This window comes from Poecilia mexicana, unplaced genomic scaffold (genome assembly GCF_051168715.1).
Source record: "Poecilia mexicana isolate PSO_F unplaced genomic scaffold, ASM5116871v1 scaffold_13, whole genome shotgun sequence".
NCBI lineage: Eukaryota > Metazoa > Chordata > Actinopteri > Cyprinodontiformes > Poeciliidae > Poecilia > Poecilia mexicana.
This window is the reverse complement of record NW_028263382.1, coordinates 30,101,470-30,128,569: the sequence shown is the minus strand read 5'-3', so window position 1 is coordinate 30,128,569 and position 27,100 is coordinate 30,101,470. Positions and strand designations below refer to the sequence as shown.

The window sequence follows — 27,100 nt, the reverse complement described above, 5'->3', positions numbered from 1 at the left end:
TAGAAGTCCTATTTAAAGTTTTTTACATGCCATGTTGGAGATACATCAGTGTGGAGGAAGGTTCTCTGGTTCAAGTTCACCGTAGACGTACAAGCCAAATCTAGGAAGGAACGCTTTTGATCAGCATGCTTTAGATTGGGAAAATAACTAGATCTAAAACCAATTGAAATCTGTTTAAAAAAATAGACATTCACGTAAACATTTGATCCTATGTTTACTGAGTTTGAGCTTTTTTTTTTTTTTTTTTGCAAAGATCAGTTGTTAAATACCATGTAGAATTATAATAAAATACACGGACAATTGAGGTTTTTAAGGGACACAATACACAAAGAAACAAGGGCTACGAACACTTTTGCATGGCATCGTGTCACGTAATAGGAGTAAAGTTTTTACCCAAACTTAAACCTTGACAAAAGGCAATACTTCATCTCCTGAAGTATTGCAGCAGACACAGGGGCGATGTTTTGAATTTCTTTCCCATTGTGTGGGATTTGTCAGTTTCTTCAGTCCAGAGGGACTTTGTTGACACACCGAAAAAACCCACAAAAGGACATAACAAGGACACGTGTCATACCTTACACCCTTATTATACCTGCAGTGACAAGTGAGACGAGCTGCCGCTTCAACATACTACCGCGCATTAAGCTCGGCTTCCCATTGCTCACAATCTTAAGTCAAGAACTGCTAACATCTCGTGTGAAGTGTCAATGTAATAAAGCATCGTGTGTGAAATATAAGGATTTGGACGTGCGTGGGTGGTTCGCAGGGGACGGGGGGGCTCTTCATGAATGGCAGGCGATGAATGATGGAGCTGCTCCCGAGGGTGCAGAGCCCTGAGCTATGCTGCAGGGACTCGGGAACACGGCAGTCTTCCATGCCCTGCGAGATGACAGTTTGGGTGGGCACCGTTCCGAATGGGTGCCCTTCTCTCCAGGATACGCTGCCGGGTCCCCAGGGGAGAGTCTACAGGCTGTGGCTGCTCCACAGTAGGGGTGGCCGGGAATCTCAATCAGGGACATGAGTGGAGGCAGGGTGGGTGTAGGGGGGTGGAAAACAAAAGACACTACAAAAAATTAAAAAAAAATAAAAATCAGTCCTTAGGTTCATTGTGTTTGTATTTCTGGAAGAAAGCGGGGAAAGTGGCTCATTATATTGAGATCAAACACGGTCTCCGGCTCACTCTGAACTCTTTTTCTGTGTTTCCTAATTGGTGAAAAATTGCACAATAACAGGACTTGAATTTTTATCGATTTTTAACCTGCTTTTTCTGCAATTATGAAAAAAAATTATAATAATAATTAAATATGGCTCTTTGCTTGCAGGCTGTCTGCTTACAACCTTTCTTTTTTTCTCTCTCTCTCTCCTCTCATCCTCGCCTGCGCTGCAACAACACAGGAGCTGCTGAAACCGTGACAGGTACTACTTCTTCCTTCTACCTGCTGTTCATTTGGAAGCGCTCGCTTCTGTGCGTCTGTTGATTGGCTGTCCGTCCCAGTCTGTTCATCTGTCCATATTTACACGCCTGCTTATGTTGTGTGTTTGCTTTCGAGACGGTTTAGAAAGCCATGCATTTGTTGTCTTCCTTTAAAATCAACCTTTGGCCACATAGTGTAATTAATTAGTCTGAGTTCCTCTCGCATGTTTCTTAGTTGTTGTTGTTGATGTTGTTGTTGTTTTGCCACTCGGTATTCTAACAGTATCGCTCCTCTAACCCAGTTCTTTACCGGCTCCACAATGTGTTTGTCCGCTCTGTTTCCATTCTCAGCCGATCGTTACCACTTATAGCATCGGGAATGTTTTTCACTGTCTGCTGTTTGTTTGAAAAGAAACAGAAAAACAACTGTAATTCATTACGTAATTACATGTAGCTGCTTAATGGAAAGTAAACCTAAATGACTCCGTTTCCAAGGGTAAGTAATGCTGATGGCCTCTCTGGTTCTCGATTAGATTTTGGAGACATTCGGTTTCCAGAAGCCACTCCTTCTTATCGAATTATGTTTGCCCTAAACTCCTCGGTTGAACTTCATCCTGGAGTTTTTCTAATTGGAACAAAAGCGCTGCGCTCCGAAAGTAGCAACAGTCGGCGTTGAAAACAAACTCAGATTTTTATCTGGTTATTTACGGTTACTGTCAAACATCCATATCAATTGAATTCAATTAATTCTGACCAACTGTCCTCAATTATTAATTTTCTTCTTTTTTTTTTTTATTGATGTTGGGATCTCTTTCCATGGATGTAAGATAAAACATTTAAGGGCATAAGAATAAACTTTATTTGCTTATTTGTTGACAAACGACTCCATCCAGAGTGTTAAATATTAGCAAATACAAATGTTAACATAAGAGCTATAAAATTAATAAAAAAATAAAGATGTGTGTGATATTATAAGTAATTTCAATGTAAATATAATATAATATGTACATGGAAATATGTTAATCTCAAAATAAATCTATAAATGAATTCTTAATAAACCTAAACATAGACATTCAGAGTTGGATGTTTTAATATTTAAAACATCTATTAAATATATTGTACAACAGGTGTAATATTTCCAGTGTACAGTAAAAATAATACATAAAGTGAGTTTTAGTTGGGATGTTACTGAGTTGTTTTGTTTGGTTTGTTTGTTTGTTTTTACATATTAATAATTGAAGAATTAAAGTTAAATGTTTTGTCCAAATTTTCCCAAATTATGCCAGAAATTACAAGTTGAATTAAAAAGTAAATAAATTAAAAAAAAAAAAAAAAAAGGTCAAACTGCCTCAGGTGCTGGAACCACAACAAGTAATTTGAAGTGACTGATTCTTCATCAGAGCAGACTGAGCTTTTGCATATTGTGGCATGAGGAGTTTATACCTCTGAAAACTTTAATGACATTTGTGGCAGACTGCATAGAAATATGATCATACAGTATTAATAACTTATTAATCCATATCTTCATGTTATAGAAACAGCAGGTAGATACACAATATTATTACAGAGCACAATTAAGACAAAGGTATTTTTGAAGCATGTATGTTTTTCACAGTGTCTGTGCTTACCACACTCACCATAGAGAGCTTAGGCTGAAGCGAAGGGATGCAGACCGTGGTCAACTGATATTGAAGTATTAAAGTGTTTAGACTTTTTATTTTTAATATAAAAACAGGCTTACTTGAGAAGAAAAAGTGTTTTGGCAAAGTCTTTCTGACCACAGACAGGTGTACATTTTTAAAGACATTCAGTGTCTTTATATCTTCCTGTAACTTTAGTTCTAAATGAGAAAGACTTTTCTGTGATGTTTTATGTCTGAGATATGAATGAAAAGCATGTGGAAACTTTGATTTTGATGCACTAGTTAAATGTGAAGTCAATGTTTAAATTAGCTGTTATAGACAAATCCTGACTGACGTTTCAGTACTCACAGAGTCTCTATTCAACAGCATCGGTAATATGAGGGGAGAATGATTGTGGTTGACAACATAAATGTGAACTTACAGTCTTCGTGTAAAACCTCCCACTGGCTCATTGAACGCAGGGGACAAAAGTCAGCAGTCCGACCTATACTTCCAGTTTCAGTAGGTAAAATCAATGGCTAGAACCATATTGGTGCTTTTGTTCTGTAGTGTGAGAAAACAATAATCCATAAATCAGGCAGCATCAGGCAGCCGGGTCCAGCTTTGTAACAGCTACTGACATTTGGATTTTAATATACGGCTATAGTGTTGTAAAGAAAAAAAAAAGTTTGTGCCCCCAATAGATTTCTTCTGGTTTTCTTTTTTTTTTTGTCATCAAACTAATTTTAATATCAGTGACAGATATTAACACAAGTCGATATAAAATAAGGTTTTTCAATGCTAATGTAATTTATTAAGCTTATCACATAGATACGCATAGAGTTGAGCCTCTAAACCGAAAAACTGACTAGTTCAGCTGTGCGGCAACAACACCTACAAGGCAGTTGCTGCAACTGGCAATGATATTTGTACATTAATTCAATCATTAGTCAGTGTTCTGGTGATCATTGTCCTGCTGCATAGCCCCAGTGAGTTTGAGTTTAAGGTCATAACTGAACAGAGGTTGTTCTCCTGCAGGATTTTCTGACAGAGAGCAGGACTCTCCGTCTCTGGCCAGTCATCCAGGTCTTAAAGCAGCAACATAGCAACAGGACATTACATTGCTACCATGTCATCTGACTATTGATCGATACGATGCTTTTTTTTTTTCTGAAGAGTGAGATCAAGGCAAGATTTAATGAGACAAACCTGTCTGGTCAGTGTGGCTGTGGTTAAGCTTCAGGATCTCCAAATGGACGCCATTTTTGACCAGTCTCTTGTCTCGATCACAGACTTTAGCTGAGGAATTCTGAAGAGGATAATTTTGGTGGAAGAGGTTCAGCACCTTTCCGTGTTTCTTCTGTTTGTGAATATTGGGTCCACTGTGGTTCACCAGACCCCCAGCATCTTACAGGTGGTGTTGTTAGCCTCTCCGGACTGATGGATGTCTGTGGCGTCTCATCTGTTCTTTAGATCAAGACCTGACGGCAAACGTACTTCCTGTTGAGAGACAAGTTATTTCTTGTTTCTCTCCAGTCTGACAGTAATCCTGCCTGGGTGTGGCTATTGAGATTGAAATCATCTTTCCAAAAAAAAAAAAAAAAATTAGTTGATCACAATTAATTCATGATTGTGTTATTTTTTTACATGTTGTTTTGGATAGCTGGTTTCCCCTAATACATGAATTTATTTATTTATTTATTTATTTATTTATTTATTTATTTATTATATTTTCTCAGGTTATCTCTTACCTTATAAGTTGTTTGATGGCCTAAAACTTTGAACTGTGACAAAAAAGCAAAATCAGAATAACTCTGTGGGGTGTTAGGCCAAACAATTTTACCACAGTGTGATATAAAAAGTCGCAGTAACTAATTGGTGCCTTTTTCTATGCTGTGAGACAACATTAATACATACAGTACAGGGGAAAGTTGTATTTTGTAAAATTGCTGGCATTTATAATTGGTCAGACATTTTACTTTAATCTGCACTAGAACAAAAATCTATTACTTTCATACAAAAAAACCTACTATACAATAATTTTTGTCAGATTTATGAGGAATTTATAAAAGAAGTACACTTTTAATTATTACACAGGAGCAAGTTTGGTTAAATATATGAAATTTGGTAATCCAAAAAAGAAAGTTTCATCTGGAAATTAAGTCAACATCAAAGTGATTTTCTAATATTTTATTTATTTTTGCTTGATTAAATTGGAACACAAGTTTCAAGCCGTGATTTGAAGTGGCACAAAATAATTATATGATAATGAAACTGAATTTTTAATATTTGCAGCACTTTAAAAAAAAAAAAAAATCTTAACATTCCTCTTTTGAAGTTGTGTTGAGTTCCTCTAAGAGTGTTTTTGGTCAAATCACCAAACTTAACCAATACCAGATTTTTTTTTTTTTTTTAAGTAACGGCACAGCTCTAATTACACCCTTCTCATTTGTGAACACGTTAAGACGCCGTTTCATCACGAGGCTCGGGATTTAACGGCTAAGAAGAAGCGGAATCACAGCAAGAGGAATGAGAAACTTTATGTTGTTAACACTGGTCTGGTTTTTCTCTTGAGAGAACACGACTGCTGCCGCAGAGACCGTTGACTCATGGGAGAGAAATCAGGGAGTTGGAGGGGTCGGGGGGTGGATGAGGAGGGGGCGCTGACTGTCCCGCATTTTGCTGCCCCCCTTTCATGTCTTTTGATGTGAAAACAAGAGAGAAAAGTTCAAAGAGCGAGCCAACGCGATTCAAAAGGTGCCGGTCTCTGAATTTCTGATGGAGGAGCCAATCCGCTGAAAATTTCTAGATTTCGTCAACTTTTTCCCTGAGAACGGTTTGTGTGTGTTGCGGAAGGGGGGGGAATGAAGAGGGGTGCGGGGGGGATGGGGGGGTGCCGTTTTGCATTCTGAGTACGGCTGATGAGCCGCGCCTCCGTGCCAGACTCCTTTCGCCAGATTGTACATCCCCTCGGAGAGTGCACAGACTTTTTGAAGGTCTGTATTTTCCTCAGACTGTTTCATTCAGTATGTTGTGATGCGGGAACAGGAGGGCAGCCATGTGTAGAGATACAGGCACTTTACTCTCCCAGACAGCTGCTGGAATGAGTGTGAATTTATCAGCCAGTCATCTGTGCTATATCTCTGCCCACTACCCCCGTCCCAACTCCCCCACCCTCCTTCACCACCATCATCCCCCACCCACCACGGAGAATTAATGACTGCCTCTCCTCATTTGCACCCAATCATGACCAGGATGCCGAGGCAATTGAAAATGTTTACTTCAATTGCGAAAACCCTCCATGTTCCACAAAGTGGCCTGTTTTCACTTTGATGGGATTGCTAATCACAGCGACGTTATTTATGTGTGTTTTGAATTGGAGATGAGCCGAGGCTGGGATGTTGGAGGGGTACCAACCTTGCTTGGGGGCTGCTAAAACCTTATGGAGAATTTATCTTTTTTTTTTTTTTTTTTCTTTTTTTCCCTGCCGGTTCTCTGTCTCTCAGTCCAGCAGATTGGGAGCAGAGTAACCTTGCTTTGAGGCTGCTCTGTTGCTGTTTTGACTGCCAAATATATTGCTCTTAGTGCGATGAAATAAAATAGACATCAAAACTACTTTTTTTTTCTTTATATTGCTTTCCGGCTCATCTTTGGCAGTATTTATTACGAGGCGCGGGGATTTCGAAGTTGAAATTGCTGCATGCTTTTCCTAAAAAAAAAAAAAAAAATGTTTCAAAAGTACTGGAAAGATTTACACGTGCACTGGTGCTATTAACATACAGACTCAATATGTTGTAAATATCAATCTTAATCATGTTTTTTTCCCATATTTATTAGTGTTTTGGATACAGTATATACAAGTCAGGGTAGAAGTTTATCGTCTGTCTGAATATTGTATTGATTTTGGGCTTTTGATGTCTTATTTGAACCAGAATAACAACACAAGAGACAACTTGGAGTAATTTATAAAAACATATTTTTCTTTCATTCAAGCTTGTTGAAAGTCATGAATACAGGCTCAGACGTATTCATGACTACACTAATATGTATCTAATATTTAACGCATGGCAGAGGAACCACACATTTTTTGTACCTATTAAAAAGATTCTGGTGTAACTCTGGCTTGATTTGACTGCTTCTCTTATGGGAACTGAGCACCAGTATAACTTTGAAGGTGGATACTGGTCCTCCTGCAGCTCCCAGTTTGAAAGTTATTCTTGATGGTGCCTAGGTTTTGCCCAGAAATAATTAGCTTTTTTTTTTTTTTGTCAAATGAGAGAGTTGGGTGTTCAACAAATGATCCCAAACACAAATCAAAGTTAATCTTGAGATAGACAAAGCTGACTAACTTCTAACTTCTTTGTTGTTCCTGTACTCAAATCTATTTATCTACACCAAGAAGTCAACCAGTTTAAATTAGTTTGACCAGTTTTCCTAAAAAAAAAAAGAAAAAAAAAAGAAAGAAAGAAAATAAAGATCAATTATCAAACCAGACTTATGCCAGAAGCTTGTTGATGTTTACAAAAATGTGTGGAATCGAAAAAATAAAGAGCCCTCTGCACTGAAAGCCTCCTGGTTATTCCACCAAATATTGATTTCCGAACTCTTCCTGAGTTTAAACATTAGTATTGCTGTTTCTAAATGAATGTGAACTTGTTTGAATGTGATCTTAAAAAGGATGCCAACATTCTAGGAGTAAATTTTAAAAAAATGCGCTAAAAAGGTTTTGATAACTTGGGAAGTTGTTAGTTCATTTTGTTCAATAATAACTGCAAGACCATGAAATACTATGATTATGAAATTGGGTGCCGGAGAGTCAAGAAATCAATAGAAGTATATTGTGATAGACATGTAATCAGTATTAATAGAAAGTACGTCTGATAAAATGTTCAATAATTTCACTGAACCACACAGCATTCTGGGAGATGTAGGCAGAGGAAAGGCTTCAGCTGCTCAGCCTCTCTCAGCCAGCTAAGAAAAATCTGTCATCGACCAACTCACTCACTCTCCGGTTGCCTAGCAACGGCATGTTGAGTAACTTGCACCAGCAGCAGTTTCAGGTTTTACCCCCACAGCTGCTTAAAAAAACAAACAAACAAACAAACAAACAACGGGGTGGAGTGAAAGGAGAACGTGAGTTTATCAGATCAAGAGGATAAGACAGGAAAACGTTCACGTCAAAAGTTAGGCCAAATTTCAGATATTTAAAGCAAATAAAATGAATCCAAAAGTCGATTTAAATGAAATGCTTATTTCCTTATATGTTAAAATTGTGTTTATTTACTTACCTAGCTGACTAGCAGATAACACAGCAACAGGTGGGGGTGGGGGTCACAGGTGGGGGACAGCGCTGAGTTGGTTTATCCTCCAACTGTTCCTCTTTACATCATATCTTTATTTTCTCTATTTATGTATGTATGTTTGTTTTTTTAATTTTCTTTGAAGATGCCTGACAAGTAATTAAGCTGATCAAGCTTAAGGTGAAACTTCTTATCAAATTAGTCCTACTTAAGCTTTACTGAGCGAGTCAGCGCATCCTGGGGGTCACAGAGAAATAAATGTCGCCGTAAGGTGACATTTATTTTTGCTCGTAAATTGAAAGCAAATTTAAATAATTTCCCATTTGTCGTTCTAGATCTCTGACCTTATCTGAAAATCAAACCTGGACCTTCTTTTTTTCTTTTAAAACAACGCAGTTCGAAATGAATTGATTAAACGGGACCTGATGTATGAAACGAGTATTTAGCAGAAACGAATTAAAGCCCATTATGAGGCAACAATAAACTTTTAATTGCCTACATTGTGTCCTCTGACTCATAATTGTTTCTTTTTTTGTTGTTTTGTTTTTTTTTTGTACCTATTACCCTTCTTTTGTCCTGAACCTGAGGGCTGGCAGAGGAGTGGAATAAAATGGGTAGTTCATTGCATCAGACAGGTCTGAGGAGCTTTTCTCCACAGGAGGTTAATTTCTTATTGCTCGCCGCATTTGCAGAGTTCATTTTGAATCATGTTAGTTTGGCTGTCTATTCCCATTATCGCTATCGGAAAACGCAGGCATTTCTTCCCCCCCCCCCAACCCCCTTTCCACTTTGTAAATGTCAGAATGCAATAGAGGTGTCTGACAACTCAGGCATGCAAATGTGCTTTTGATGTTTCTCTTTTTTTTTTAGGATCGGAGGGGGGGAATGAAACTAGGAGTGTTGTTTCTCCGCTGGTGTGAATCTGAGGCATTAAACGTGTTTCCTTTATGTTTTTTTTTTTTTTTTTTTTTTTCTGGCTCCTGCCAAATAAATATAGCACAAGGTGACTTTTGACTTTCTCCTTCTTCTTTCTTTCTGAAGACAGGGTGGGGAAACAAAGCCAGGCGTTTTGTGTGTGTGTGTGTGTGTGTGTGTGTGTGTGTGTGTGTTGGGGTTTAGTACGGTGTAAGTTATGATGACAAGGTCCAAAGTCTTGTCAGGGAGGTGGGCGGGGGGGCGTCAATAATGGCCGGCGTACAGACAGTGACTCAGATGCTTGTATTTCCTGCAGACGGGGGGAACAGAACCGCTGAGCACACACCGACCTCAGATGGAGAGCTTCGATTAAAAAAAAAAAAAAAAGCTTAACCAGAAACGCCATCCGACTCCTCCTCTCGCCGTTCTCGATTTAACCGTCCTCCATCTTTCTCACCTCCAACCGCCCCGCCCATATCTGCCGGGTTTCCACTTTCCTTACACTTGTTCATTGTCCCTTTTTTTTCTTTTTCTTTTCCCTTCATATCCTTTTCCTCTCCCGGCATCTTTGTGGGCAGCAGAGCTTACAGCCCATCTGGCATTCGTTCGCAGGGCCTACTCTGAGCTGTGGGGGGAGATCAATAGTGACAAACACTGCACATGGCTCTTATATTAAAAGGATTAGACATGGCTGCAAACTGACAATCTACACAGCCTCTTCACATAGCTTTGCTCCGTCTGTTGACATGGAGCAAAAGAAAAAAAAAAAAAAACAACAACGTCTAAGTATTTAATAGACTCTAGACATCCAGCAGGGAAAGTTTCGCTAAAGCAGCAGTGTTGTGTAAAATCAAGTTGTTGTTTTTTTTTTTTTACTTTACATTATGTTATGATGTTATTCCTTCATCAAAAACATACCTGGAGTTTTGCTTTGATCCTTTAATTTCCCGGGGCAACCATTCATTTCAGACCTGCGGTTTCCAAGCGACTCCCACCAACCAGCTCCTTCAGACTAGCCAGCAGCAATTAGCAATCACCTGGTGGGACTGTGCATCAGCTGACTTCATTGTATGAGCTACTTCTCAGTGACACACTGGTAAAAATGTGGTTAAAGGGTTAATAGAGGAGCCATGTTGTGATGACTTCCTGAAGTTTCAGAAAGAGCTGGAGACAGAGGCCCAATTTTAAGGTGTTAAGTTGCGAAGTAATATTTCTTTTGAAGTTGTATTTACATTTTTATAGCATTTTTATAACAATTGAAGGTTACTTGACTCTGCTATGAAATGGCATTAACACATAACACTGCCACTTTAAGAGTTGTCTTTTTTTGTGTTTGTGTTTTTTCTAGTTGACAGCCAGAACCTGGCGACTGACAACGTGTCGGTGATCGAGGGAGAGACGGCCACCATTAGCTGCCGAGTGAGGAACAACGACGACTCCGTCATCCAGCTGCTGAACCCGAACCGACAGACCATCTACTTCAGAGATCTGAGACGTGAGTGCCGCTCCACCTCCCCTCCACCTGCCCCTCCCATCTGCCCGAAATGCAAAGCTGCATTCGCGATTCCTGGAGTTTCTTAAAATGCACAGTCATGCCCCCTTTTACTGTAACTGAGAGAAATATTGTTTGCCACAACAAAAGGGATGGAGTAAGTGGAAATCCAATTTTCTCCAATTCCGGCTGCCTACAGAGGTTTGATTTCTGCCTCAAACCAGGAATATTTCTTTCAGAACTTTAGGTGGAGGAGGAAGAAAAAGTTATTTTATGTATTTTTTTTCTCAAATAGTTTCTTGTTTTCTTAGTTTTTCTGACAGCTGAGGAATCTCTGTTCCTTCTTAGTGTTAACTTTTAGAGCTAACTTTTGGGAGTGAGAAGGTGGGGAGAGGGGAATGAGACAAAGTATGCAGGCAGCAGCTTTGGGACCATAACAAACATAACACATTGTCTCACTGCTCTGCACTTCTCTTCTGCATCAGAGTTTACCAAAGCAGGATTAAAGGGCACGTATCTTAATTTTTTTTGTTTTTACATCTTTTGCTTTTCAACTGCGTTCGGTTTTGTACCTCGCAGTGCTTTTATTTCCATGACGGCGAGACATATGTAAAAAAGATGCACCCTAGCATGAAGCTAAATCTGCCAGAGCGGTGACGTTACATAACAAACGCAAAATCCGAGCATAAATGTATGACACGAGGGCCACGCGAGATGACAACGGTCGTGGTTAAATCTCCAACTCCAGTGTGAGTGCATGAGGTAAAGATTTACATGGTAATTTATTCAGTGAGGAGGAGAAAGTCAGGGCAGATCGGCGTCTCCTCCCGGGATTCAAAAATGATCTGTAGAGAGTCTAGTTCACCTGTAATTCACCGCAGTGACAAATTAGTGCTTTCTGCTCCGGTTCTGACCAGCATTATGATTCTAATACACATTCATGTAATATATTGATAATGCCATGAAAATGCAAGACCTATAAACTTTAATTTTGTAAAAAACACAACACTGGAGCTGGAAGACAATGCAAATATCCGAAATAAAACACGACAACCAAAAACATTAAATGAAACCAAAATAAAAACCACTTAAAGCCGTAACCATAAATAAAATGGATTATGATGTTTCTGTACGACATAATGCCCTTCAAAAAATAGGAATCATCAGAATGGAAATTATTTCTGGCTTGTTATACTGAGTTTGGCATCGCCCCCTGCTGTACGGGCATACGTACTACCCACAAGAAACAAATCGGTTTTGTTTCACTTTCAGTATGACCAAGAAAGAAAAAAAAAAGGCTCTTAAAACAGAATTTGTGATTTGCAATACCAGTTTTGTATAGTTTCAGTCACTGACTTGTATCTGTATCTGTGTTAAGAAGAAAAATATTTTAAAAAATGTTTATACAGGTGTTTGAATTGGCTTGGCTCCAAATGTACCGAACTTAGTTTGGGAAAAATATTATTACAAAAAAAAATTTATTACAAGCCTTTTGCACTTTGTGATTTGTAGAACAGAATCTGTGATCCGCACTGAAGACTCTGTGAAGGTGTAACAGTAGTTTTGTGTCTGAGTGATGAACAAATATTCACAAGTTTTTTTTTTTGTCTGACACAGGTATGTGGATTTGTTTTTGCACCATTTGTTTGGAATCATTTAGGGGCAAAGCTGTCCGTGTGGGATTTTTTTTTTAAGTGCGACTCAAAGAATACAGTTTGTGCTCTTGCACTGAAGAATTTGAAGTGATATAACTGCTGCTTTGTATTTGTGAAAGTTTACAAAATGTACAATTGAAAAACTCCTGTTGGCTTTTTCTCTCTGACTTCGACTTCATAATTAAAAGGTACAAATACTTTTGCACCAAAAATACTTCCGTATTGTCACCGTTGTACAAATTGTTGTTTCCTTTTCCTTCATCTTTGAATTGTTCTCCTGGAGAAAAACAGCACTTTGAACAGTTTGTGTCTTTACACATATACTTTGATCAAGCTAATCTACTTTTCCTGTGAAGGCGGATCTTTGGAGTAAGAAAGAGCGATCACTCTGTCCTTTTCTGTGTTACCAAAAAGCAGGCACACATTTATGTGAAATATTCCTGCAAACAAAACTGTCATGTTAAAAAATCTCATAGTGCTATTTCTTACCAAGTAATATTGTCCATAGTATACACCATTTGACAATTTTATTGTAGAAAATTATGTTTTAGGGTACTTTTCTTCTTTGAATATCAGTTGCTAATTATTAAAAGTGCATACTTTTTTTTTTTTTTTTTAGATTTCTGGCTGCAAAATGTCTTAAAAATGTCAGATCTTAATTTAGTTTTGCATATGTAATACATTTTAATTCTATTACCAGCAATTAAACAAGAAATTGTTACTAGTTATCACTCATTACCATGGACGAGGTGTCGGACGAGGATGCCGCAGTTTATATCGCCTCACCCTTAAATTAACATTTATCACCTACAATTAAACATAACCAAGCTGATTTGTCTTAATGTATTAGGTGGCATACAGAAAATGAGTCAGCTGCTGCTACTTTCCCAAATGTGGCAACACAAAATGTCACAAGTATTTTAAACTATTATGCTTTATAACAAAAGCAATTAACCGCTATTAAAGAACACACACGCACACAGCACTCTCTGCAATTATTGGGACCTCTGTTGAAATGATGTACAAAAGCCTCGAGACGAGACAAATTTGGGTCCTTGTTCAGCCCTACTTGTCACACTTTCAATTACTCAATTTTTTTTCTCTGCCTCTAAACACAGAAAAGGTTTGAGTTTCTTTCTGTATCACACAGCTGTCCTACTTAAATTGTAGATGATTTTTTTTTAAAGCTAACATCCCACTGTTTGCTATCTTGCCACGTTTATCGGTGGGTTAAAATATGTAGTACACAGATCGAACGGTTTTGTGAAGATAAAAGCTTGTCATGTCTTTCAGGATTGTGTCGCTTTGCATGTGTCTTGTTTTATTCATTTTTTTTATATATTTAAGGATCATCAGAAAATTTATTTTAAATGTTCTAATAGAGACCCTAAATTGTCACTTAATCATTTATTGGAGCTAATCAGAAAGTATGCTTTCTGATTAGCTCCAAGCTTACACCAAGCTTTCTGTATGCTTGGTGGCTTTCAAGCATACAGCATGCTGAGGTGAGCGAATCCTAATTATTGCAGTTAAAGTGTATGCATCACAAGTAGGCAATATTATTGTGTATTAATGTTTTATTGCGACATCTGTCGCTGTGTCACTGATGCAGTTGGACTATAGACTTTTGCCCATGACTGCCTCCCTTAGCAAGGGCTTAAATTGTGTGTTATATAGAGTTCAATGTGTAGTAAAGCATCACTGGAGGATTATTTACCAAAGATAAAACAATTGAAATGTAAGGCAGAGGCAGATATGACAGTGGCTGTAAGTTACCAGTATTTTTTATTCAGAATTATATTTAATTAACTTAATTTTCAATGATTTTTGCACTCAAATTAAAGATTGGACTTTTGCTAAATTTCCAGTGTGAGGTTATTACATGGCAATAATAAGTTAGCTTATTATGAATTGTGATTTCTTTTTAAGCTACCATTTTTTAAACATACATTTTAAGAGGTGTGAAAACCTGGTGTGGATGGTGACGTTTCAGAACACAAATAAGTTACAAACGTCTTTACCAAAGTATTAAAAAAAAAACAAATAAAAAACAGCTTAGCTTATAAACCTAAATATTGTCCATAACCAAAGTGAACTTTATTATTTGTGCTCCTTTGAGTACTTATATTTGTTTTTCACAAGAGGAACATTAAGTCAGGCTTATTTGAAAAGTACATTTCAGCAACGAGGCAGTCCAAAGGGATTTCCACCATGAAGACATAACAGTAATCCATTATGAAACGAGCAATAAACGTCACATTTTGTCAAATACCGTCATCAAAATCATCAGATGAATGCAGATAGAGCATGTCGCGCGGCGTTCCATTTACCACTAATTAAAGTCATCTCTAAACAGGTGGGTTACTGTACAACCATCAGTGCATCCTGGTACCAAAGGAGCTGTTGTGGTTTTACTACAGTAAAGGTGTCAGACACGACGACAAGATCAGCTGCGGCTTTCGCTTGGATTTGGTGTGCAAACACGATTCCATCTGTCCTTGACTCTCTGGCTCTTTTACACATGTCATTAAGCTTCGAATGCTGCGAGATTATTAAGAGATAATTCACAGCGCTTATGTAATGGAAATACTTTCGTGTCCTTGTCGGGTTTTTTTAAGATAATCTCTTAGATTAGGGATATTGGGCATTATGATTATGCATGAGCATATGGGATACTTATGCTTTAAACCAAGATTTTTTTCTTTCTTTCTTTTTTTTTTTTTTTTTGTCTTGCATTTTTTTCACGTAGCGCCTTGGATCCAAGCCAGGATTGAAGGTGAATGAGAGCCACCGTTCATCTCAATCTATATTGCTTCCCAGCTGTTATTTCGCAGGCCCAGGTAGCCAGACGTGCGTTCGGTCCTCTCGCCGGGGGAGTCTGAGCGCACGTCTTTGTCACATTTGTGTAAAACACCCACAAAAAATAAAAACAACAAAAAATTGTGGCAGAGAGAGAGAGAGAGAAAAAGAGAGAGGAGTGTTATGAAAGTATAGATCGGGGGCTGTGCTCCTATTTACTCAGACAGCAAAGATTAAAAGAAACAATAATCAGGAGGCTCATCGTGCCCGCTGATCAATGATGAGTCTGTACAGTTACAGAAGTCTTGCCAGGAGGTTAGGACAACCTTTCCCTCTTTGTTCTATATTGAGCGGCGCCATGTGAGCCTGCAAACATGTCATTTTCTCTGCCAAAGTCAATACATCTCCTTCGTCAATAACAAAAAAAAAAAAAAGAAAAGAAAAAACCAAACTGTGTTGTTTATCCACCGTTGGATGTGAATATATGTCAGACTTTGCGACGGGCGGATTAAGTGTTATTGGGTTTCTGCTGCGTATTTGTACTTCTCGTAATGGGGTCTGGCGAACTCCCCCAGTCGACAATGCTATTCTAGGCCCCCGGCTCCTAAAGGACCTCCAGTTCTGCACAAACCAACCTGCCCCCCCTCCCTCATCCTCACCCCCCTAACTCTGTACCCTCCAAGCCGGTGGCATTGTTACCTGTCATCATGGCTGCCCTGACACAGTGGCAGATCTTTGTGCGCGAGGAGGCAAACAGCAGTGACACAGAGACACACCGGGAGCTGACAAGCCGAGTAGTCGCCTCGGAACAAGACACAAACAACAGCAGAGTATCGGCTTTACAGTCGCAGAGGAGGGCTCTTTTTTTCTTTTAAACAAATTCCTGCTGCAGCAAATAAAGATAAATTATGTCACGGGTCGGTCGGAGCCGAGCGCGCCTTGTTAGGGTGAGACGTTTATTCCTCCAGATATATCCAAAATGACATGTAATTCGGCAGCGGTTGTCATCCGGAATGAAAAAAATGAGTCTTTTATCAGTGAAGGTGGACTGCGGCTCGGACAGCAACATGGCGCAGCATTTCCCCCCCCACCCCCCCCGCCCTTCCGGGAGGTTTCCGGGTTTGTGTTACAAAGGCTTAATATTTAAAAAGTGGTACTTCACAAACAAATGTGATGTTCAGCATTCAAAGCCCTGCAGGTTAGCTCAATTTCAAAAATGGTTATGGCTGGGTTTTGTTTTTTTTTTTTGACATATTCAGGACACGTGTTGGCTGAACGAGTCCGTGCAAAATTTGTGGAAGGTTATGGTAGAAAACTGATCATACAGTGGATTTAATTAAGTACCAACTTAGAGAGCAGGAAACATGCAGCAGTTCTGATTGTGTTGAATCTATAATATCGTGTGGACAAACAAATTCTCACTACCATATCATATTTATTTACCCTTACAGTGGATCTGGAGGGCTGACCTTGGATGCCATTGGTGAAGTATGTAAAGGCCTGTGATGATCTAAAAAAGCACAGCAATTGTATTTATCTCACTTTGAAAGAATTTCCTTTGATCTTTGAAATATATTTTTGATTAATTCCTCTGAAGGTCTTTTAAAGTATTTCTTTAGACTCATTGCAGTTGCAGTGACCTACACCAAAGTGTTTCACTTAGTAAGCATAAAGACAGGAAAGCTGTTTTGAAACTTGTGTGTAAACCACAAAGACTTTAAAGGAACAGTATTATGTGCATTATGCTATAATGATATTCCCTTATCAGAAACATACTCGAAGATATGCTTTCATTCTTTCATGCACGTTTGAGGAATCCTTGAATCATTCAGTGGTGCCTAAACACTTGCTCTCACAAAGCTCCTCCTTAGAGCTGCAGCTCCCGCCTCACAGAGCAGCACTCCTCTGTGACTCCCCCACTCAGCTCCTCCAGACTAGCCAGCAGTAATTAGCAAGCACCTGGTGGAACTGCGCGTCTCCTGAGCTCATCATATAAACTACTTCTCACTCCGCCACAGTTATTGTAAACGGCACAATGAGGATTGTTGGGATGACTTCCTGAAGGGGGAGTGTCGGAGAGAGCAGCAGATTCTTAAAGAGATGGAGATCCAATTTCTAGGTGCTATGTCTCTTTAAAGTCATATTTGATAATATGCAGCATTTTTGTAACAACTGCAGGTAGCATAGCCACTTGATCGTGTTATAAAATGGCACCATGCTTGGAATAAACATAATTCTGCCCTTTTAACAAATTTACATTTCTAAATAAAATATATTCCAAACAGAAAAAATCCAACATTTTCCTGCCTAAGCTAAATGATGTTATTTGTTCAAATAAAGATAACATTTTCAGATCACAGCCACCAATGAAATTCTTTGCAAAAGCTACAAACAACTTCTCAACCTCAGATATGGGTCTAACAAATCAGACAAATCATGGTCTTTTGAGAGCTATCATTTTTTAAATCACATCTTATTCATTTTGTGGGGCAAATTGGACAATATTGCATATTAGCGCCACCTACTGGTACGTTCATACCTTCAATTTGTCATCCTTGGGACAATTTTCTAGGAGACTTCAGGATGCTGTGTCATAATTTGCCGAATCTACAAACATTAAGACAATACTGCTTTTGAAGTACATTGGAGACTGACTGTGAGGATTAGAGAAAACACGAAATACACAGAAAAACCTCTGCATCCAGTTTTTGTGTTTTAAAATGACTGAATTAAAATCAAAGGTACAAATAAATCATTAGCACCCCACAGTTAGCATCACATGTATGCGCTTAATGAATGCATGGACAGGAACTGTATCTATTGGCGCTCTTATCTAAGCAATCAACCTCTTATACGTCACAGAGTCATATGCTGCAATCTGCACTCATCATTTCAGACATGGAGTGTTTCCCTCTGCAGCAGATGCTCTTGCCTCTCAAAGTGCAGGCTTCCAAAGAGCCTTAAGATAATATTGAGGGAATAAGGTTTCATATCGACGCCACCCGGAGACCTCAAGTAATGATCATAATGCAAAGCGTGAAGCCTGAAGGGAATAATAAACTCTTTCCCCCGCTTCAAACGGGGGCCGAGTGGCGTTCGTTAGCTCAACAGATGCGGAGAGGACTTGATAAAGAAGGCAGGTCAAGGCATCAAAAGGCCTCCCCAATCAAATCAGCCCAGGCTGTTTATGTAAAAGAGCTCTCGGGGACGAGGGCTGACCCAAAATGAAAAGCGGCGAGCATAAGGAAGTCGGAGAGAGACGGAGTCGGCTAACCCAGTTTGACGACGACGTCGAAAGATAGGAAGTCCGGAACAATCCGTGGAGGCATTTAGTGCAGAGATTGCCGGCTGCTTTTGATTTGGACTTTGGGGCGTCTGTGCTTCCTCTCTGTGATTTAATTCATTATGTATGTTTGAATGCCTCTCTCCTTTCAGAGGACTGTGTGTGAGCCCGGCGCGGCCATCCGTGACCGGCCTCGGCCCGGTTTTAAGACTTTCTTAGCTTGTTAGGACTCTTCATGAACACTCCTTGCGCTTTTTCCTTTCTTTGCGAGTGCTCCATGGACTGTAAAGGTACTTTATAAATCAACTCGTAGAAATCGTTCTGAAACTCACTTTTCTTTTACTCAATTAAGGAGAAAGCCCCGCATAAAGGGCAGTGCTCTGCCTCCCTCCTCCCCACAGTTCCCTCCTTCTGTCTGATTTCCTGATAGAGTCTCCTTCGTCATCCTTCAACCCCCTCATCCCTTCCTCTCTTCTTTCCCCCCCATCCCCTTTGTTTTCTTTCTTCTCACCCCGCGCATCTCACACTTGTGTCCCTGCTCTCTGTATCCCCAACAGCTCTCAAGGACAGCCGGTTCCAGCTGGTGAATTTCTCTGACAACGAACTCCGAGTGTCTCTGTCCAACGTATCGCTCTCCGACGAGGGACGCTACGTGTGCCAGCTCTACACAGATCCTCCTCAGGAAGCCTACGCAGACATCACCGTCCTGGGTAAGGTGTGAGGACACACACGGGTGTGAAGAAGGAAAAGAAAAAGAAAAAAGAAAAACCCACACTCTCGTTGTGAGCCGCTCCATTGTGAGCGGTGAATATGAAATAATAGTTATCTCTGATCTTGTTATCTTAAGCAACTGAAACAAAATGTCAGCCAATTAGGCTCTCGCGGTGCTCAACAGCATAACGAAAAAGGAGCAGATGCTGAAACTGATGGCTCAGACCGCGTTGGTTTGGCAGCTGTGTTGACTCTGTGAATCCCGGTGAATGTTGACTTGGCTGCTCCCAACGATTTCCCATTGAGAGTCAGCTGTGCCACACTTTGATGCTTTGGAGAGAAATTACTTTAGTTAAGCTTTATTATACATGCAGACATCCTGGGGGATTGAAAGGAATTAAAAGCACTTAAAAGTAATTACTCCAGTTGTACGACTGAAACCTAGCCCCCTTTTTTTCTTCTTCTTCTTTTCTGAATCAAGGGGGTTGCATTCAAGAGTTCTTGAAATAAGCACCCCCCTCCTGCCCTCACCCCCTAAGTCCCCATGTGACGTTTTGCTTTCAAGTACGTGAAGTTCGTGAAGTTAGCTGTGATGACTAATACAAGGCGGGGTCGGGAAATGGGCCTGATTCTGTGTTTACATCCGAGTGAACACAGGTTGCAATTACATAGGGCTGTTTGACTGTGCCTTAAAATCTTTTGGCAATGCCTTAATAAGAGAAACTACACAATTAATACTGTACGTGATTTACTGTGTTATTGTTTCAACGTTTGTATAACCCTCCAGATGTGTCGCAGTTCAACACTGGACCGATTTTAACATGAGTTCTACGTACAAGAAATTGGGCTCATTTTAGCACAACGTAATGTGTGGGTGCAACATTTTTAGCTTTTGCCTCAGTCTCCCAGCTCTGACCCCATCTTCAGTCAAGTATGCAAAAGCAAGTTGGCTGATCCTGCGAACCTCGAGGTTGGCGTCCTGACTCCACCAGAGGTCAAGAAACACCAGATGGAGGATCTTGAGATGACTTACAGTCTTGGAAAAATAATTAGGACATCCAGTTAAATGGAACAAAAACAGTTTAACTAACAATGGGTGGAATAAGTAGCAAGCAATGTCAACATTTTGGAAGTTTAAACATTTATGATGCTTTAAATGAATCATTTTCAAAAAGTTCTTTTAATCGGACAAACATGGCTTAGCAGAACCTATGTAGGTTTTATTTTAATATTACTGTTTAAAATATGAAGGTATTGGTGAAATAAATTAGAAAGACTCAAGGAGTAACTATCAAACACATTAAATAATGTGTTGGCGGCAAACAGTCACATGCATTACTCAGGTGTAGTTTTGACCTGTTCCTTCTGATAAACATTCAAATGTTGAAATTTCAAAAGGATCCAGTCAGGCGAATGACTGACCCATTCCAACAGTGTTACTCTCTCTCTAAAGAATCTTGAATTAGTAGTACAACTTACAACAACATTTAATTTCCCTTTGGGATCAATAAAGTATATCTGAATTGAATTGGATCGAATCTCTCGAACCAGTGAAAACATTTCATTGGGGGTTTGTTTGGGACTTTGGTCTTACTAGTTCAGATTCTTGTCAAGAACACAATTTATCCCTTATTTCATTGTTCACCATTGTAAACAATGAAGTAGTTTACCATCACCATACGACAGCCCACGAGTGATTTTCACCTTCAAGCTTCACTTTTGGTTTGGTGTTTTTGAGGACCAGACATGTTATGTGCAGTGCCATTCAAAGAGTTCACATTTAGATTCCTCTGATCCAGACTTTATCGACCTAATGGTTTACTTGCTAGCTGATATCCTTTGCTGTAAAATTTAAAATGTCCACACTGGTGTCTCATGCAGTGAGTATGCATAGGGGCCATTGTGATTGAGTGCACTACTTAATGCACTTAACTATTTGAATTTACTGTTCCTTGGCTTTTAGGCAACTAATTTTATTATTTTTCTTTCCAGTTTAGGGCTCCACTATTACTCACTTGAACATGCAGAAGTTTTGGAATCCAACTCTAGCCATTAAAATGTTTGGCAGCAATAAGATTTTTTTTAATCTTAGAAAAGTAACAGCCCTGCATGTGTAAAAATTGAAATAGAACTGATTTCCATTCAAAATACTATATTATGTATTATGTTGCTATTGCTGCTTATTGAAAATGGTCAGGTTTTAAGATGTAAAAACTACTGACTCTAAGTCAGTCCAATTTCTGATCATCTATATGTGGTTATTATACCATACAAAGATGAATATTTCAACAAGGAGTTATTTCCTAGTCATTTTTAAATATATATATTTTCTATTTAAAAAAAATGTCTAACAAGAATGAAAATACATATTCAGTGCATGCATCATGTCTGTTAAAAAACAAAAAAACTCAAATGAATGTTCTGGAAGTTTTCTCTCAACACATTTCATATTTCAGGTGAAATATCCAAACAAAAAAAAAGAAAAGAAAAATCCCATGAAATTTACCTGGCTTTCAGTGAAAGTCAGAAGGTTAAAAAGGATCTCGCCATGGCATTTCAGGTATTTTAATTCCTGCAAAAGAAACACTCCAGTTGCAGTGGTGACAATATACCCTGTCTGGGAAAAAAAAGGGGGAAAAAACCTACAACAAAGCCAGTGTGAATCCAGAAAAGCATTTTCTGATTGCTGTACCGATCGATCTTGATCACATTAATTACAACAGATGTTATCCTCCATTTCTTTAACTGGAGAAACTGTAGTAGTTCTGGACAGGCGCAGTGACCCGTGTCCACAGGGCAACATCGTGTTTATCTTCTTGCTTCGCCACCCACACACAACTGTTGGCAGCGTGAAGTGCAGGAAAGCCTTGTTTTTGCATCTTAATACCATCGTTTCACAAATATATACAAAGGATTCAGTCTGGATAAGCAATTGTGTCAGGAAGTCCATTAAAAAAATGTTTTCCAAGTTTAGCTAAAATCTGGACACAGCTTAAATATTTGTCACAAATTCTTTGTTGACCTTTATATCTATGTTTTAGAAAATAATAACATTAAAAAAGACTTAGTGAAAACTTGTGAAACGTCAGTCACAGTATGGAAATTGAGCCCCATATGTGAGTGAAAATTAAATCTTTGTTTGCTGAGGCATTGATTCCAAATTAAACTTCAATAACTTCCTGATGGTACCAACTGAGAAAATAAAGAGGAAAAACAGAAATGTTTGTAAAAATGAAGCCTTGAAGTTTTACCATTGTAAGACAGGGCTGCAACTAACGATTAATTTAGTTAGCAATTAATTGATTGATTATTCTGACGATTAATCATATCAAAACACTGGTACATTCTTCAGATTTTTCATTTAACCGCCTTAACCTTTTTGTACTATACTGGAAATACATTAAAATATTAAAATAAACAATTCAGTTCCCTTTTTAAATAAGAAAACAAACATTTTATTGCCTGATGTGGTAACGTGGCATTCCTTAAGCGATTTGAATCGGGTGAAGCTAAACTGTGCCACTTGTTGGGATTTTTGTAAAACTTTACAGATAAAGGTGTTTTCATCTTTAATGCAAATGTATATTTTACAGTTTTGATTAAATTACTGCTCTGAATGTGTTGGGGTTTTTTTCAGCAAATTACCTCTTTTTTTTTTTTTTTTACTCTGCGCTGCAAAAGCACAAAATCTCACAAGGTGTTTTTGTCTAGTTTCTAGTGCAAATATCTTGGTGCACTTGAACTAAACTGAGCAAGATTTAGGAACCTGTTTTAAGTAAATAAAACAAAAATTTTGCACAAAAGTGCAAATATCTCAGTTTCTATTAGAAACTAGATCAAAAGTACTTTGCAAGATTTTTTATTGACGTGTGTGTACACCAGGTTAACGATTAATTGAACGCCGAATTAGTTGACGATTAACTCAGTCGATTCACTGCGACTGATCCGATTAATCGTTTCTTACCTTACTAGAAAAAACAAAACAAAAACAAATGTGTGTACAAGCGCTGGCCTGATCACGTCTGTCTGAACGTTTGTGCTGCTGTGTGGTCAGTCCCGCCAGGCAGCCCAATCATCGAGAGCAGAGAGGACGTGGTCAGCGAGGGGAACGAGACGGAGCTCACCTGCATATCCATTGGCAGCAAGCCGGCCGCCTCCATCAGATGGATGAAGGGGGAGGACGACCTGACAGGTTGGTGGAATAACAGCCTCCCTCGGTCAGCCTCGCGTTCTCCTGGCCTGTCTGCTCGGCCTCTCTGGAGGCTCCTGCTTTGCGAACAAAAGAAGGAAGAAAAAAAAAGGAGTTTTTCTAAAAACGCGTTGTGTACTGATGATGTTGACTGGCGTACGTACACGTGAAGATCATCCCGTCTGTCACACCGAATACGGCTGAAGGCGCCACGCTCAAGTTGCTGCTGCTTTGCATTCCTCGCAAATTCAGCTCTGCCTCAAAGTAACTTTTGCACTGTAGTTTTCATTTCAGAGATCAATGTTTGGATTTAAAATTGCTTAAATATTTACCGGAAACATTTTTGCTACACCTCGACTGGCTGATGGAATATGTTTTAAAAAAAATTCAACTCTTAAGTCTTTCCGATTTGCATCCAACCAGCCGCTCAGGGTAAACAAGCTTCATTTGCACATTTTATCTTCATTTCAGCGCCTTCTGTTGCCTGCAGAAAAAGGCGGTATGAAATCCGAGAGTGGCGGGGAAAAAAAAGAGAAAAAGAAAAAATCTTATTACCTCTCAGTTATGATTAGGTGTTATCAATTATTCATTATAAACTTATTGTACGGCAACGGCGAGGTTCATATTAGTCACATTGTACTGACACGGAGCGAGTGTCTCTGAGCTTGTTGTCAAATTATATATGTATTAGAATGGAGAGGATACATCGCGCTTGTTGAGAGATGAAATATTTAGACAAGAGCAAATCTGAAGCTAAATGCCATCTGTGCCTCCAGTGTTCCCTACAGGAGTCAAAGTCAATTTCTGTTTATGAGTTGTAGAGGGTTGTGTTGGGGAGGGAGAGACAACAGGATGGTTAGATCAGCAAAATGCCACTGACATGCTGAGCAGGGCTAATCCACAGTGGCAGTGGATACATAAAGCTAGCCACAAAGTCACGTCCCCTTGTGCCCCAGGAAACACAAATCACTTGTTATTACTGACGTGCTAAACAATTCATTAGTCCCCACACGTACTCGGACTCCACAGCGCACATGGCTCTGGCAGACTGGAGCTGCTAGCTAGCAGGATAGCTTTAATGCTAGTAAAGAAATAAATTGACCAAATTGACCTCGGATAAGCTGTTTTTTTTTTTTATTTTTTTTTTAATGTGATGTATCCCATTCAGTTAGAATATAATCAAAATTTAATTTAAAAAATACCTACACAGAGTGATATATTTAAAGTATTTTTTCTGGTCTAGTTTGATGATTATACTGGAAACCCAAAACTATGCTAGTTACAAACATTTTAAACATTGCATAACAATCACAAGTCACAAATGACTTGTTATTAAGGACGTGCTAAACAATTCATTAGTCCCCACACGTACTGTGATTCCTCGGCACACTTGGTGCAGGCTTTATAGGCCCTGGCTAACTGTAGCTGCTAGCTAGCAGGGTAGCTTTAATGCTAGCAAAGACATAAATTACTCAAATTGAACTCAAATAGGTTGACTTTTTTTTTTAATGTGATGTTTCCCACTCAGTTAGGATATAATCAAGCTTCAGTGTAAAAAGTGTTTATACAGAGTGATATATTTTAAACATTTTTTCTGTTTAAGGACTATTTTCTACTAGAAAACCCCAAATTATGCTAGTCAAAAATTTTAGAACATTGCATAACATTATTTTTAAAAAATAAATATTACGTCATGACCATGTTATGGTTTATAACAGGGTCCAACAGACATTCTCCACAAGCAGTGGTACCAAATTTGAGTTATGTCAACACTGTGCCGAGTCCTCCTCAACTGAACTCTTTTAAAGTTACTTCACAAGTAATTTTAACACTTAGATTAGTTAAAACTAAACAGTCTCTTGTTGAAATAACACTGAAAGTGTTCAATTAATACCATTTGAGAAAAGGACTAAATGGACTTGGCACAGCGTTGATTTGTGGAAAGTTGAGTGGAAGGAAAAAGTGGGAACAAAATTCCACACAGAATCCATGGAGCATTGTCAGAAGGAATTTAAGAGACATCTCAATGAGGATTACCTGAAGGTTGCTGTAAAAGGCTAATCGCCTCGCAGTAATTAAATACATGGAAGTCTTTATTCACTTGTTGGCATTTCATGCATTAATGTTATTTCTTATTGGTCCTGCTTGATATTTTAAATTTTCATAGAATGTGAATTTTGGATTGTTTTTCTTTAGCCACAATCATCAAAATGTACATATCTGTAGTAAAACAAATACTTCAAATATGTCACTCTTTTGTGAATATTTGTTTTTTATAAGTTATACCATTGGAGATACATTTGCATATCACTACCGCATGTCTCTATCAAGTTTCTTGGCTTAATAATGATAAAATATAATAAAATAATGGCAAAATAAACATGATAAGAAAGGACTGTAATAATGAAATCCACTGGGTTTACATATTTAATTATTTAACTTCTGTGTTTCATCGTGAAGAACAGTGTCTGGCATTGATTGAGTGACATTTGTTTATGACATAAAACACTTGCAGCAAAGCAGCTGCATAAGAAGCATCATCTGTTCCTCACTATGATTATTCAGAACATCGTTTGCCTTCAACTAAATAATTGAAAAGAAAAATGGAACAGAATAAGAATGGAAACAGGCTTTATTGACCCACAAAGGGGAAATTCAGGCGTAACAGCAGTACCAGATGTAAAGAATCACACAAAAAGTTCCTAAAAAAGTATGTGTATGTACTTTTCAGTATACTCAGCACAGAGTCAGATCAATTTGGTTGCAATTTCTCAATAGCACACCTAGCAAAATGGTGTTGCTGTTCAGTGACATTACAACGTTTGCACTTGTAGCTTAGAGTTTCTTCTCTTTCATCACTGAGTTCATTTATTTTATCTTTCGATGCTTTTCGGTTAAATTTTCAGCTTTTTCCGGAAGATGCCTGTCTTTGACGGTTCTGCCTCAACTAAAGAACACTGTTTACTACATTGTTAATTATCCTTTTACAACTCAATATTGCTTTTACAGACAGTGATTAAAAATGAATAAATAAAAGTAATGAACCGTCCAGCCAACTTTTGTGCTGTTTGCCAGCTTTATAAATCATGTTTGTATTCATACCATTCATATTTAACAGTATTTGTTTTCCTAAGCTCATTATTACGGCAGATTACTTAGAATATTTTAGTAAATATTCCATGCCAATATGTGTCACTATAAAGTTGCAACTGAATACACCAAAACAAAGGAGGAGGCATGAAAACCTACTTAAAAAGTGCATCTGGTTTGCTCTAAGTACCAAAAAAAAATGGGGTTTTCTTGCTACTATTAGCAATGCGAGCAGCCAGCAATACACTTCACTCCTTTTTATGAGTTTAAACACTAAAATAATGATTCTCATTATGTGTGTCTCTTATTTATTGAGGTGCAGACTCTCAGACGTGTAAATAGAAAGTTTAAACCTGCGACTTTCACTTTGGCTTGCATAATCACACGCAGCCATATTTAGTACTCAAATATTATATTTCATTGAGAGGCACCGGTGCTGTTTGCAGGGAAGGAAGAAGTGCAGAACTGGTGGCCCAGTACAATAACTGATTAAGACTAAACCATTTATCTGATGCTGCTATTGTTAAAGGTGGAAAGAAATTGGATTAGACAGCAGCGTTTAATTGTTTCTTGTCCTTGTGATCAAGGGTAACGGTATTCAAGAAACTGTGTAAAAAAAAAAAAAAAAAA

At 38.6% G+C, this 27,100-nt stretch overlaps 1 protein-coding gene across 2 annotated transcripts in view; it reads left to right on the top strand.

The window, feature by feature from the left end:
• The window catches only part of cadm1b (cell adhesion molecule 1b), a 256,745-nt gene that overhangs the window by 171,171 nt on the left and 58,474 nt on the right, over positions 1-27,100 (top strand). Inside the window, exons 2-5 of one of the 2 annotated variants that reach the window (XM_088012052.1) lie at positions 1,396-1,416; positions 10,600-10,746; positions 19,038-19,190; positions 23,246-23,383. In XM_088012052.1, coding sequence (XP_087868178.1) covers positions 1,396-1,416; positions 10,600-10,746; positions 19,038-19,190; positions 23,246-23,383 — 459 coding nt within the window. The remainder of the gene's footprint in view (positions 1-1,395; positions 1,417-10,599; positions 10,747-19,037; positions 19,191-23,245; positions 23,384-27,100) is intronic. The other variant, XM_088012053.1, reaches the window with a different exon arrangement.